This window comes from Oryzias latipes, chromosome 20 (assembly GCF_053564925.1).
Source record: "Oryzias latipes strain Hd-rR chromosome 20, Olatipes_Hd-rR_3.1".
Classification (NCBI taxonomy): Eukaryota; Metazoa; Chordata; class Actinopteri; order Beloniformes; family Adrianichthyidae; genus Oryzias; species Oryzias latipes.
Window position 1 is genome coordinate 16,591,006 of NC_136256.1, and position 15,780 is coordinate 16,606,785.

The window sequence follows — 15,780 nt, forward strand, 5'->3', positions numbered from 1 at the left end:
AAAATAAGCCAGACTGTTAAAAAAGATTTATTTAATTAAAAAAAAACAAAGAACAAAACCGCAGAAACCTAATTTACATTGGAGGCATTACTGTGAAAATATTTGTTACACACGGGGTTTTGATTCAAAACTCCGAAAACGGTGATGAAATGTGGACAGTGGGGGGCAAAACAGAACCAAAACTGGTATGAATCTGAGCATCTGACTGAATCTTGTGTGAACGGAAGTGTGAAAAAAAAACACAAAAGTACATTTTAACTGCCAAAAGATTTCAGCTTCAAGAGACCTCAAATGGCAAAAGTTCCACACCTAAAACTAAACCTTCAAAATTTTCAAAGATTCTGATCTGAACACGATTGTGATAGATATGAATTTTAAGTCATAAAACAAAATTTTGCTTGGAGCGGATTCACATTTTCAGGGGCTTCTATTTTTGAGTTGTGTGGATGTCAAACAGTGTAAATAAAAACACAAACACCTTTTGATCATTATGATTATTTGCTGAATGAGATTTAATAATAGCATAAAGTCTAAAAACAACAAAAAATCCTAACATTTGTACACATCAGTCCACTCATCTTTTCACCACAGAGTATATGTCTTCACCTGTTTGTGTGTTTCCACTCTGACCTACATTTATTTGTGAATACACAACAAATGGCTGGTCTGGGTCTGCCGTTTTCTGCGTTGAGTGTGAGAAAAGTCCCCCCTTGGAAAAGACAATTTCTCCATAGTGGATGTCTTGACTTTGAGCAGCATTTTCTTCACCCAAACTCTGAAACATAAATGATAATAAAATGAGGTCTCATGCACTTTGTCATTGTAGGGATCTGCTGTCAGCAGGCATTGAGTTCTGCAAAGATGTTACGCAATGCAACCAAAACATACTTGTTCACAAAAAAATGCAAAAAAATGTAGTTTGCAGAAAAGGATGTTTCAACATGTCTTTTTTACTCTGCTAAGTTTAAAGGAAGTTACCCAGACAAGTTTAAAATAAAAACTGACAAACCTGTGTGGTGCGGTGAGTCTGATTTGAAGATGAATGTCTAGACTTAAACCACCTGCAAAAAAAAAGACCAAAAAATTAAGGCAAACTAGTGTCAATTGTGTCAAGTTTGTTTCTACCTTGTCCTGTCCAACAGCTGAGCAAACAGATGAGAGTTGAAGGCCTCTTGTGTTGGACATATTTAACCATTAGAACAGGGGGTCAGCATTCTTCTGACTCACAAGGTGTATATTTGGATAAATCCCTTTTGTAATTTAGGCTAAGCGTAATTTATATTGATCATAGGGGGGTAAGGGCTCAAAAGAAAGGGGGTAAAAGGGGGGTTAATGAAATAGAAGAATGATTATAAAATGGGGGGGCTAGAATCATAAAGCAACAAGTTGCTGGAAGTTTATAATCATCAGCATTTTTGTTAATCCATTTTAATTGTCAAATTAGATACTTCTAATTGAATTTTGCTACACATTTAAAGTAGAACTTTTTGAAAATAAAATGTCATAAAATGTTATCATTTTAATTAAGTGACAGAATGTGCGGCGTTAAATAAGAAGAAGAAAAAGCTGTTTGGCTGATTGATTTTTCATTTTATTTTTGAGTCAACGAACAAAGCTTTATTGTGAAAATGAAAAAATAATTTGGGTATTAACTTTGATTTTGAATTCTAAGACAGCCATGCTTCCATAAATAATGGGTTTGTAGTTTTGGTTAATTTGTCTTAGTTATGAGAATAAGCACAAAGCACATATAGATTTTTTTAAATGAATTCTAAATTGGTAAATATGTTTGTAATATTTAGCCGTAATATATTGTTTTGTAAAGGGACTACAGATGGAAATTAGCTATTAAAATACAATCTGGTGGAAAGCTTTTTGCTTTTTAAGCTTAATGTATTTGTGTATGAATCGGAGCGTGTGCATTTGTAAAACCGGTTGTGTGCATTTCTGATTATTGAGACTGAAATAACTCCATATTAGTGTGCTTTCCCGACAAGTTAATGAACTAAGCTAAACTAAATAGTAAAGTGAGACTTTTCAACTCTCACTGGATTTTGAGGTTCAGCAAGAACCTGGAATCAGGCGTTAAAGGTTGCAGGCCTCTGCTATTGATGTTACATTTTATGTTGAAAATGGGAAACATGAGGTAAAAAAAAGAAACTGGACACAAAAAAGTGGAAAAATAAGACAATTACCAGATGAGAAAACCCAAACAGATGAGTAGAATGGCCCCTGCAATCCCTCCAGTGATTGACACCAAACCTGATGAACTTGAGAATGATGATGTGTCCATAGGAGCACCTGAGGAAAGCGTGAAAGATTAATTCTTTTAATCAGGAACATTTGAACCGTGAAGATGATCACTTATGTGAAACATTAAGAGTTTGTTGTGTCTCTGCTATCCTTACATTTTTTCTCAACAATTACTGAGTCTTCAGGATGTGAAGGAGAAGTGGCTTTACTCTGAGCTCTCTCCAGGTGACCCAGCTTATCACTCTATCTCTTAAGGCAGTGCCCAGCTACTCTACGAAGCTCGCTCATTTTAGCCTCTTGGGACCTCGTTCTTTCATGAGTATTGGAACAAAAAAAATCAACAGGGACATTGAGAGCTTTGCTGTCTGCCTCAGCTCTCTCCTCACCACAGTGGACCGGAACAACGACAAACAACAGTGTTTTTGTATGTGTTTTCCTCTTATGCTATCTTCCGCCGTTTTTCGGCACTTAAGTCCTTCTACAATTTTTAACCTATTTTAACCATTCAACTTTTAAAATGTTCAGCTCTTTCAGCTTATTAATGCTATGAATTTTGGTTTTTCAATTCCTTCAACTTTTTAAGATATTCCAAGTTTCCCAGGATTTTTTGCCCTATTAAAATACATAGGGAAGTTATGGTGCATGAGGTGCCCGGTTCGACACCCCATTCGGACACTTCAAATTTTTCAACCATAAAATTATTAAAATCTTTAACTATTTCACTTTATTTCAGCTATGAATTTTGGCCCTTCAAATCCTTCAACTTTTCAAGATATTCCAGGATTTTCCAGGGTTTTCCAAGATTTCTGCTCCATTAAAATACATAGAGAATTCTTGAAACCTTTGTTTCTTTCAACCAATATAACTTTAACATGCCTTTAGCTAGAGACACCGTTCAAACATTAAACTGCTCACAAGTCTTTGGACTTCAATATAAGTTTTGAAATGATTATGGGATGGCAACACCAACTAAGCTTTGGCTGCCATTTTGTGCTTAAATGTGAGGCAATTTTAAACTTCTGTTTTTACCTATTTTAACGATTCCACTATTAAAATGTTCAACTGTTTAAGCTTAATCCTTTGTGCTATAACTTTTGGTCCTTCAAATTTTTGAACCTTTCAAGATATTCCAGGATATTTCAGGATTTTCCAGGAGTTATGCTCCATTTAAATATAAGGATAATCCTTGAAAACCTTTGTTTCTTTTAACCATTGTAACTTCAACATGCTTTCAGCTAGAGACACCGTTCAAACATTTAAATGTTCACAAGGCTTTGGACTTCAACATAGACTTTGCAATTATTATGGGATGGCACACTACCTACAGTTTGAAAGCCATTTTTTGACAAAATCTGATGCAAATATTGCAAAAAACTTCATCCATGGCTAGAACTGAACATATTGAAATTCACTGGATCTGGACATATAAGGAATGTGGGCGTGGTTAGCAAACAAACTTCGTTGCTAAGGACATCCAAAGGTTTACTTTTTCCAATTTGTCTGAAACTGACGTCGATTAGTTCATCATCCCCAGGCGACCCAAACATAAAATGGTTGCTATGGAGATAAAATTAATAGAAAAGCCACCATTTTGAAAAAAGTGGATTTTCTATCAACTTAGAACATGTAGCTTTTACCAATATGATACTCTCAAACAATGTGTTCTTTTGAGTCAGTTGATGATGCTGATTTCAGTGCTAGCACTTTTAGCCATATTAGCAACATCTTCACATTTTAAACAGTTCAGCCATTTTTTCAAAAATTTCAGCTATAATGCTTAACTCCTTCTACAAACTTTGACCTATTTTAGCCATTCTACGATTACAATGTTCAACTTTTTCAGCTTATTCCTGCTAGGACTTTTGCACCTTTAACTTTTCAAGGTTTTTCCAGTACAGTTCAGCCATTTCTTCAGCTACTTCAGCTTTCATTCAGCAGTACAGCATTCAACCCTGCATTTTCTTCTGGAAATGCAGCTCTTTCTAGTTAAAGATTTACCTTTTATACGAAGAGCTATAACTTCTGCTGTCTGATTTCCCATTCGATTTGTTGCAGTGCAACGATACTCTGCATTTTCTGTCACATTAAAGCTGTAAAAGTCTCCATCAGCTACTTTGATGTCTCCATCTTTGCTGATCCTGAACCAGCTGAAGCTGCTGACAGGAGGTTTGGCTCTGCTGGAGCAGGTCAGGTTCACCCAGCTACCTACTGACACCAAACCTGATGGACTGATGGACATGGAGGTGTTCTTAGGAGAATCTGAGGAATGGAAACTCTGATTATTTGATTGATCAGAAAAGCTGAAACGTGATGAAGATGATCACTTACATGAAACACTGAGTTTGTTGTGTCTCTGCTGTCTTCACATTTTCTCCTTTGTTTATAGGATATCTGACGGAGCAGTTGATGGTGAATCCATCGTCAGAGTCTGACAGAGTGATGTTCTTCTGGATTTTAGTTGTAAAGCTTCCTTTTGTGTTTTCCTTAAAATGTCTTTGAGAGTCTGTTTGGAGATTCCAGGTGAGTTCAGGCGGAGATTGAGGGCAGGGAGTGAGAGCTGAGCAGGTGACAGTGACAGAGTCCTTCTCCTTCAGATCAGCTGGAATTTCAATGCTGGGACTCCAAACAGAATCTGTGGTTTCACATCAAACACACAATTAACACCAAAAAATACACAAAACTAAAGACACATCGTGCCAGTATTGAGATCCTTTAATAGAGTAGCCATTAGTAGCCATTCATTTGAATGAGAAGGTTTGTCCAAATTTTTGGTCTGTACTGTATATCTATAGTTTACATGTGTGTTTACATGTAAGGAAATTTAAACCCGGCTGCAGTGGATGCAGTTTGTATTTTTTCTGACAAAATGTTGGCTGGGATGCATTTTTTCTCTCTGTTTTACCAACAACAGGTTGATGACCAAAGTCCATTTTGAAATAGACATAAATCTCACACTTAAATCAGCAAGTGTTCTACTTGGCCAGGAGTCTGCTGAAAAAACATGCAGTCTTCGTAACAATCATCCACTTTAAACTACCGAAACCTAAAAACGTTGGCTAATCAAAAACATGTTAAATCTACAAACCCAGAGTGATAAGCTGCAACACTTTTATAATATTTGTTTTCATAATAGTGTAACTTTGTTTTAAAATAAAAGTTTTAAATGGCTTTTGATCAAAATCTCAACAGTTGATGTAAATCTGTTCAAGGAAAATGTGAAAATTCTTACACAGTGATCCCTTGCTATAACGCGGTTTACTTTTCACGGTTTCGCTACTTCACGGATTTGCATCGTGCATTGTGTGAGTGTTTATGTTCTTCTAAAATGGATGGTGGAATGTGAAAAGAAGGAGGAGGAGCGCCCAGCCACCCCCACACCCATACCCCCGCCGCAGCAGCAGCGGCAGCCGGAATTCCCCCAACGCCACACGGGAACAGGCAGGGAACAACCGCCCCCCGGGCGACCAAGACCGCCACCCAGGCCAGGGCCAGCAGGACCGCCGCGAGGCCCCCAGAGCCAGAGAGCAGGGAGGCGCAGAGGGAAAGAGAGCGCCGCCCCAGCCCAGCCAGGAAAGCAGCCCCCCGCCGCGCCGGAAGAGCCCAACGCAGGGCCCCACCGGAGAGGGACGCCCACAGCCCCAGACGAGCACCCCACCACCACCCAGGAGTTCCGGGCATCCCCCCGCCCCGACCCCAGGTACGAGCCAGGACCCCCCAAGGGAGACCCGCTCCGCACTCCAGGCAGCCACCCACCCGGCCCACGGTTGGTCCAGGTAGGAGCAAGGCAGGGGCCCGCCGCCCCCGCCCAGGAGGGGGGAACCCCGGGGAAAAAAGGGCGGCCCACAAGGGGTGTTATAAATATGGCCCGACCAGGCTCGGCCATGTTGGAAGTTTGGCGGGGCCCAGCGCCCAGGGGCAAGGACCAGGACCCACCCCCCAGGGACACGAACACCCCCGGCTCAGGTGTAATATGAACCCCCCCACCGCGCGGAGAGAGCACCGCCGGGCCCAGGGAGCCGGCACCCAAGGGACACGGCCGCCATCGCCAAGGGGCCCACACCCCCCACCAGGGAAGGGGTAGGGGACAGATGGACCCAGGTCCCACCTTCCTTGTAAAATGTGTGTGCGTGTATGGGTGCTTGAGAGGGTGTTTGTGTGCATGTGTGTGTGTTTATGTTTGAATGTATATATTGAAGGGGGAGGGGTGTGTGTACTAAGGGGGGTGCAGTTAAAATTGGCGAGTAGGGCACTAAGGGGACATCTCCTGATTACTCACAGTGATGTCCCCTCACCCTCCACACCAAGGGGCCCTAAATGTCTAAGGTGCGGTTAAAATTGGCGGGTAGGGTGCCAGGAGGACATCTGCTGCTTGCTTGCAGTGATGTCCAAGCACCCCCCCTACCAAGGACCCTACATGTCTAAGGTGCAAATAAAACCGAAAGAGGGGGGGCCCACTCCATACGGCAACCATAGGAGGGGGGCCACTCCCAAGTAGCCCCCCCCCAAGGCGCATCGCAGGCTAGACCCCCCACCCCCTCACCCTAATATGAGGTTATATAAGGCTGTGTTCTTCATTTTGATTGGCTACAGAGTCACTCCGCTTCTTCTCTACCTCAACTCTAACTCAATAACGTTGCAGTTTAATATTTACACATATGTAAAACATCTTGCCAAATTTACATAACGTACATGCAAATCATCTTGCAATTTCGAGTTTCTCTAAAACCCATAGAAAAAAGACCGACAACAACAGCCTAACACTATGTTCTTCCCCCGAACAAACACACCTGCACCACGGGCTTCAAAAGAAGAAAACACTGCAGAGCGGAGTCAGGATGCAGCGGCTCAGTCTGAAGAGCAGTGAAATACACCTGAGTCACTATTTGTCCGACTGTACTTTGTATTTTTTCATAATCATTTTAAATTTTCTCCCGTTAAATCCAATTACTCGGGTCGCGGTGGGCGGGGCTAATCTCCGCGATTTGAAGCCTTCTGTTCACATCGTACAGAAGTTATTTGTTGAAAAAACGTTTCTAAAGTACTTATATTTGTGAAACAAATGCTTGAGCCTGTAAAATGGATTGTTCTTTCTTTTCAATCTATAAAAGAGTATTTAATTGTATAATAATTGAAAAAAAATAGAGGTTTCTACTTCACTGATTTTGCCTATCACGAGTTCTTTTTGGAAAGTAACCCCCGCGAAACACAAGGGTTTACTGTATTGACATTAGAGTTTGTAAAAGCAACAGTATTTCAAAGTTATAAACACAAATAAAAACAAAACTGTCTTACCACTGACTTTGATTTTAACAGGATCACAAGAGGCTGTTGCAAGGAATTGCCCATCCTCAACTCTGAAGAAGTAATTGTCTGTGTAGATCTTCTGAACGTTGTTTAGAACTGTTGTGCAGTTTTTCTCATTCAGGTTCCCAATAAAAGTCATTGAATATTTATTGTCCCTCCTGCTGCTATTGTAAACCACATTTTCTGGGTATTGGGCAAATCTGGGATCCTTTCTTATCCACACTCCAGCAGCATTGGCTGTGGTTTGAGCTGTGTTTCCTCTAAATTTACATGGGATCTGCAGACATGTTCCTTCCAAGGCTTCCAAGCTCTTCGGTGCATCAATGAAGAATGATGCTGGGTAAGGACAAGTGGCTGCATCTGAAAACACTGTCATACATGACAAAATGCTATTTATTATTTATTTATTCAGTCTAACATATAGTTCAGACTGTGATCAGCTCAGCGAGCCTTCAATTCTACTTTATGATTCAACTGCATGATAAAATAAAGAAAAGAAAAAAATAATCACCTGCAGCAAAGAGGACCATTATTGCTGTCATCAGATTCACAAACATGCTTGTTTCCTAGATTTAAAAAAAAATGAAGAAAAAAATCCATTGTTAAAAATTTGTATTGAATGTATTCTTTTCAGATCCCTTTTTTGATCTTTGCACAATATTTTAGCTCCCAAAGTCCTTTAAATTCTACAAATACAGACAATTGATATATATAAAAGTTTTCCAACTTTATAACAAATTAAAAAAGCAATCAAACAGCTGTTTTATACCAATAATGTACACAATTTTATGCAGGACACAAGGAACAACAAAACAGAAGTATCAGTTAAGCAAGTTCAGAAAAAGATGTGGTAAAAACCTTCCATACCTCCTGTCCAAAGGTAATCATGAAGTCAGAAACAGAAGTGCAGTGCTGTCCTGTCACTGCAAAGCCACAAGCCAGCAGGCTGTGTAGTGATGCCCAGAGTTGAAAACTGTCAAGCATCACATGACCAATGGTTTCATTCCTGTTTTGAAGCCTTAGATAAAAGATTTCAACATCTGTAAGAACACCAAAAATGAAGATCTGACAACAGGAAGTGAACTCTGTAAAGAAGAACCAGTGTTATTTTTAATTAACCCGTTTTTTATCATGTAATGGCAGCAACAAGTAAAATCGATTAAGTACAAATATATATATAGTTTTTGAGCGTGAGGTGCCATATTGTCAGATATTTGATAAAGCGCTAATCAAACTGCAGATTATTTGTTTCTCACAGTAAAAGCAGAAGTGTTAATGCAACACTTGAAGAGTTGATTTTAACTCTGAGCCAGATAACAAATAGTCCTTATCACTGAACACAGTGTTGAATTTTCAGAGTTAACATAACTCTTTTGGGTGTTAATCATTGAGCACTGGCAGGAATTTAACTTCATGTTGGTGCTGAAAAGGGCTGCACAATATGATGAAAACTCGCGTTATGCAATGTTTATGATCATTATTGCGATGACTGTATAACTTGTGGTACATGAACAAATGGTGAAACAACCAAAAACATTGTTTCAATTTTACTGAAAAATTTTAATTTAAAAAAGAGTTAACCCATGTCTACATAGAAAGCCAACATCTAAGATAAAAGAGCTCCATCCGATTGGTCAAATGCATAAAGGAATTTATTTGATTCAATAATTACTTCAAGCTGCCGTAAGATTGTTTTAGCACAATTAAGGTCCCCATTTATTGCAATTTTCACCATCTTTTGCTTTATGCGTATTGCACAACTTGATATCGTGATTACAATAAATTTGCGATTTATTGTGCTGTTGAATTAGCTCCATGGGAAATGTCAGGATTTTACGCTGCATGATTTTCACCCCACAGTCATTTTAACTCTGAGCATTAACACCAACACATGTAGAATGGGGGTAGGGCTTTACACTTGCTGTTGTTGTAATAACTCTGAAAGAGTCAGATCAGTTTGAACACGAAGACACGTTAAACTGTTTGTGTCAGCTCCACATTAGCATATAAAAACAGATGCAGAAATATTATTAATAAAATTTAATATTAAAAAATGAACTGGGACCCATCCAGGCTGTACTCCTCCTCCACCCCACAGCAGCTTGGATAGGCTCCAGCAACTCTGTGTCACCAAAAGGGATTCAGTGGGTTTAAAAAACAGATGGGTGGATAGAGTGTTAAAATGTTAATTTAAAAAAAAAGACATTTATGAGTTCATATCATGCCGTGAGCAACTTGTTTCTGAAAAATGACACATCTACCAACTGCACTTCCTTTTTCAATTTGCGTCATGTTCTTTGGGTTGAGCTGAAACATTACTTTCTGATCTCTTGGTTTTGTGGCTTTTTTAGTTTTGTTTGTTTTTTTTTGGCAGAAATGCTCTTCTATTTTTAGACATGAGAGTTTTATTTTATTTTGTGGGAGCAGAGTATTTATAATCAATTTTATTACCTAAAAAAGGCCCAGGAAATCACATTGCAGGATTTTAAATGAAACTATTAGTAAATTCCTCTGTAAAAGAAGGATTTGGAAACCTACAAAAAAAACTAGATTTTTGACTCTCACAGACTTGGAACTCTTTAGGAAGCTCCTCTCTTCTCATCTTATTACCTAGTCACCTGTTTGTACTCATTATCAGTTAATAAAACAACCAACCATCCACACACTTAAACAATTACACTCCAAACTCCACTGAGCTGTCAAAGGACACCAGAAACCAAATAGTTAACCTTCAGCAGGCTGGGAAGACTGAATCTGCTATAGGTCAGCATCTTGGTGTGAAGAAATCAACTGTGGGATCAATTACTGGAAGACATAAAAGGTCACTGATATGATTATGAGAAGGTATCTTGAAATTTCAATGTGAGAAAATCTTTAGAGGAAGTTGAAAGTCTTTGATGCCCAGCAACAGCTCCAAAACCTCCCTGCTCAAGAGGAGAGCTATATGGAAGAATGGACCAAAATACCAGCAACAGGAAGAACCTTGTGAAAACTCCCAGAAAATGCTTGACCTCTGTTACTAAAGAACACAAAGGGTAAATAAAGGATTGAGATGATTTCCTTGTTATTGACGATATACTTAGTTTCCACCATAATTTTTAAAAATAATTCTTTAGAACTCTAGCAGTGTGATTTCCTGGAAATGAAGTTGAAGTTTTCAACTATAACGAATATTACATATATCATCTTTGTCAGTGTGAGAACTTGTACAACTGGTAGCTGACTAAATACTTTTTGTCCCACAGTTTGTCCTCTATGAGTTCCTGCGTAGTTTGAGTGACGGTGACAGACTCCTCCTCCTCCTAAAGATCAGTTCTGGGACTTCACATTGAAGTTTTCACATGAAATACAGAATAAATATGAATATCCCCAAAGGAATGAAACTGTCTGTTTTCATCTGAGTAAAAGGCTAAATTTGAAAATAGGATTATGATTCAAATCCTATCAAATAATCAAAAAATGTCAAATGTATCTGTAAATACTTTTATTCACCTTGGAAAAAGGTTTTTGAAGGGTTATTTGGGCTTTTTTTAAGTGGAGGACATTATATCTGTTACCCAAGAAGAGACTCTTTCAATTCTGAAATAAAAGCCCTAAAATGACAATTTAATGTTTAAAAGTAAGGTTTTTATTTAATAGTGATAATAATGGATTGGATTTATCTGCGCTTTTCAAGTCACTCAAAGCACTTACAATGTGTCCATTATTCATTCACTCCTCCTTCATACTTGGAGATGTTAGCTACTGATGTAGCCACAGCTGCCCTGGGGCAGACTGAGAGAGGCGTGGCTGCCAGTTCGCGCCTACGGCCCCTCTGACCATCACCGTGATCATTCGCATTCACACACCAGTGGAGCCACACTGGAGGCAAGGAGGGTGAAGTGTCTTGCCCAAGGACACAGTCACAGTTGGCTGGGTGGAGTGGGGATCAAACCGCCGACCCTTCAATCATTGGACGACCCGCTCAACGCTCAACGCATAGACAGAAAAATAGATACTCAGAAGAACTGAGAAGGTATCTTTAAATTTAAAAAGTACAAACAAAAACCACCAACTGTAATTTGAATGGAAACACTCTTCAGTTGCTCTTTATGGTTTGTTCATGATGTTATCTGTGTAATGTGCATTTAAATCAGCATTAAGTACTACAAATATCCACTTTTCCCATTTCTAAAATGTTTTCTGTGGGTAAAAAAGCAAATACTCGTTTTATTTATTATGTTTGACACAAAATAACATCTTGAGTTTCAATAATCTGGATTACCTGTTCATTTAAAAAAGACGTCAATCCGTCGGGCTATATTTGACTTCAAGCATTTATTTTTTTCTCAAACATTTTTCACATTAATTAATATTAACAATTTAAATAATTATAAATGCTGTTGTTCACAGCCTGGATTTTTAAAGAGTTTCTTAGCTTTTGATTTCAGCTATTTAAACTAAACAAAAATATGTCCAAATAAGGTTGAGATTACTGTGGAAACAGGTTATGCAGCGAATGAAAAGAAGTGGTGTGAACACTTCATTTCAGTTTTTTGGTTCTGTTTTCACAGAACATCTCCATCCATCTTGAGAAGTATATTATCAGTTTTAATATCAAGTCAAACGTTTTACTTCCTCATTTGTCTTTTTAAGTGAACTGAAACAGACTTTTTTATTTGCTGTTTATCTTAAATGTTGGTACATCTTCAGCCTTTTAGGAGGTTTGTCCAGGATTTGAACTTTTCTAATACTCCATATTTTAATATTCTTTTACTAGTTGGCTGCTCATCTCCTGTCCGTCCCTCGGGCTGTTCCTGCAGTAATGAGGGCTCCTGCCCATCTCTTCTTCTGCAGGGTGGAGGCCTCACTGCAGCTTCTTTGGTTTGCTGCTGCAACCGATTTGGGACGGGCCAACCTGTTACCCTACAAGTGTGGTACTTTTTCAGCTTCACCTGTCTCCAGTACTTACTCGACCTCCAACTGAGTGAGTTGCTTAGAACAGTGTTTTTTAACCAGTGTGGGAGATGGTCAAGTGTGCCGCGGGAAATTACCCATTTTCACTGATCTAAAAACATTTACCATCTCCAGGATATCGGCTCTGTGTTCAACCAAACAAGCCCTGATAAAACACTGACTAGTTAGAAATATAAAAGATCGTAAAATACTTTTTTCTTTGTGTTTATATGATTCTATTGAAGACATTTTGATAAGAATGACGGTACCACGATTTAATCGTAGCATCAGCAATTTTTGGAAAAGTCCCGCCCCTTTAACTGTCTCCACCAATCATTCTTTTTTTTTTTCTTTTGCTTTTTTTTTAACTTGTCCTGTCCAACAGCTGGGCAGGCAGATGAGAGCTGAAGGCCTCTTGTGTTGGACATATATTACTTTTACAACAGGGGTTATGAATCTTCTGACAAACCAGAGATATGTCTGAATAAACCCCTTTTGTAATCGAGGCCAACCTTTATTAATTTGAATTATTTTTGAAATTCTTTTGTGTTGGACCGGACGGAAAAGGAAAGAAGGGAAGAAGAGAGAGGGATGTTAGAGAGGGGGGGATAGGAGGGTGATCATAGGAGGGGGAGGGGGGTAAAACCATGAAGCAGCATAAACAACAAGCTACTGGATGTTTATCATTGCGGTAAGGTACAGATAGAACACAAATCTCAAAGGGGCGGGGCCTGTCCACACACACACTCAAATGTTATCAACACACCTGTTAGCTGCAAAAATGTCCACATGTCAACACGTACACAATACAGATAGTGTTCACACACGCATACTTATGCCTACAAGCCAACTAGTGTGAGATATTTCATTGATTCATGCAATTTGTTAGTGCAAAGGTGAGCTAACTCCTGTGCTCAGTTGAGTGTTTATGTTTTTCTAAAATGGATGATGGAATGTGGAAAGAAGGAGGGGGAGCAAACAGCCACCCCCACACCCAGACCCCCACCGCAGCAGCTGCGGCAGCCAAAGGCCCCCAACGCCACGCGGCAGCAGGCAAAGAACAACCGCCCCCCCGGGTGCCCACGCCCGCCACGCAGGCCAGGGCCAGCAGGGCCGCCACGAGGCCCCCAGAGCCAGAGAGCAGGGAGGCATGGGGGGAAAGAGAGCACCGCCCCAGCCCAACCAGGAGAGCAGCCCCCCACAGATCATTACAGACTAAGAGTTTCTCCTTTTTTGGTTGAAAAGGTTGAAAAACACTGGCTTAGAAAAGCACTTTTGTCCCAAAAGTCAGGCCGGCTATGTCCTCTGTTGCCGTAGCAAAGACCTTCCCTTCTTTAACTAAAGCAGCACAGCTGGCTTCAGCTTCACTTGGAGCCTGAAAAAAATGCTTGTACCATGCTGTGTCTTAAAGGAATGTGTCTTAAAATATATTCAATAGGTGTTTAATATTTCTGTACTCTTAGATCCAGTGTACATAAGCAAAACAAAAAAAAAGATGGTCACAAATGCTAAAATACAGCAAATATAGCAAAAGAAAAAGGAAAAGTATGATACCTCAATGTAGGGAACGCCCATCAGGGATAGCAGCTTTTTGCATTCGTCATTATGCTGCTTAATCACTTTAACCAGACGTTTGGTGAATTTTTCTACATTTTCTTTTTCTCCTGATTTTTAAAAGACAAAGAGGACATTATTAATCTGATCAGATAAAATACATAATCATGTTCTTTTTTCCTGCAATCCAATCAAGAAAATCAAGGAATGTGGCAGAATTTAATTTTTTTTACCCATTTCCTGTGCTTGAGCAAGCAACTTCTCAGCTTCTGCCCTCCTTTTTCCTCTCTTCTCAAGCTACATGATATGCATTTTTTTTTAAAAAGGTGTTAAAATTACACAAGATGCAAATTAATTTGTGTCGTGCAATGTCATCTATGCTCCTTTAATGGTAAAAAAATCTGCAGAAGATCTTCAAGACAGCACTGACCTCTGATGATTTGAGCTGTGGAGGCTTCCCATCAAAAACGTACACCGGCTTGATCCCATGCTCCAGCATGCGGATCGTTTGGTAGAACATTCCCATTAGGTGGCTGTGAAAAGTAAACACGGTCATAAAACACTTTAGATCTAATAAAAAAAAAACTGCAGCAGTAATTCATAAACCCCCATCCCTGTTTTCCTAGTGTGTATTGCTTCATTTGTACTAGGCCTGGGCGATGAATCGATGAAATGAATTAATTCGAATCTTTTGTTACGGGCGATTTCAAAAAAACTAAATCGAGTTTTTATGTGGTGCTTTTTTCGCCTCCCCAGAGCTTCCGTAGCGTTAGTTTCACACGGCGGTTTGGCACGCGACTGTCATAGTATTATTAAGTTAAGAGTAAAAATGCAAGGAGACAACATAAAAGTTGTTAGTCAGAGCACTTTTGTTATATTCCACTAGATGGCAGTGTGAGACACCAGATGCTTTATTTTACGCTCTGTATATTCTGTTCAAGACTCTCTTGACTGTTCTGTATTGCCAGTGCGCACCGATCGTTTTGCTGAGAAAATTAAAAGTACAAGTTGGCTGATATCAGGCATCCTCATTTTTCTTCCCACACCTCCGACATGGTGTCAGAAGTGGGATTTTAATCTTCACAAGGACGTGCCTACTTAAACCGCCTTATGAAACGTCTTTGAACCAGCGCAAGATACGACGCTAGCTAATTAGCATACCGGACAAGACTAATTCCTGGATGTATTACACCTTAACACAGTGAATACATTTTTGGGGATTCTGAGATGGCTGAAAGATTCCAACCTCCATGTATGGACTGGACTAGTCCTGGGGACGTACACAAAAGATTCAAGCTCTTCAAACAAAAATGTGAACTCATTTTTGAGGGCCCACTTTCCAACACAGAAGAAGACAAGAAGGTGAGACTACTTTTGTTATGGATCGGAGATAAAGGCTTGGAAATATACAACACAGCTATTTTTGCAAGTGAGGATGACAAACTTAAACTGGACCCAGTGTTTGAGAAACTTGAAGGCTACAGCAGGCCACAGAGCAACTACATACTTGCTAGATTTCAACTGAGATGCTTGAAACAAGGAGAATTACCACTGGAAGAGTTTGTAACTAAAGCCAGACCATTGATTGATGAAGGAGGATACACACAACAAACAAAAGAGGAAACATTGAGGGACACACTCGTGTTTGGCCTCAAATCTGACCAAGTCAGAAGTGATGCAATCAAGCTTGGCAATGCTTTAACTTTTAAACAAGTGCATGACCTAGCCAAAGTG

The 15,780-nt window shown here is 39.6% G+C and overlaps 1 protein-coding gene and 1 non-coding gene across 3 annotated transcripts; both read right to left on the bottom strand.

The window, feature by feature from the left end:
• Window positions 1-479: 479 nt before the first annotated feature.
• On the bottom strand, window positions 480-4,510 carry LOC105356667 (uncharacterized). 2 transcript variants are annotated; one of them, XR_013652039.1, is made up of 4 exons: window positions 4,252-4,510; window positions 2,196-2,301; window positions 1,010-1,061; window positions 480-775 (listed from the first exon to the last, which is right to left on the bottom strand). It is a non-coding gene; the product is annotated as an uncharacterized LOC105356667 (transcript). The 2 variants fall into 2 exon arrangements; XR_013652038.1 differs by lacking the exon at window positions 4,252-4,510 and having other exon boundaries at window positions 2,196-2,675.
• A 67-nt stretch (window positions 4,511-4,577) lies between these two features.
• LOC110017319 (sialic acid-binding Ig-like lectin 13) lies at window positions 4,578-15,186 on the bottom strand. The gene is made up of 5 exons (XM_078938933.1): window positions 14,477-15,186; window positions 8,425-8,597; window positions 8,069-8,123; window positions 7,546-7,917; window positions 4,578-4,885 (listed from the first exon to the last, which is right to left on the bottom strand). Exons 2-5 carry the CDS (start codon window positions 8,539-8,541, stop codon window positions 4,578-4,580), a joined length of 852 nt encoding a protein of 283 aa, XP_078795059.1. The 5' UTR covers window positions 8,542-8,597; window positions 14,477-15,186.
• Window positions 15,187-15,780: the final 594 nt, after the last annotated feature.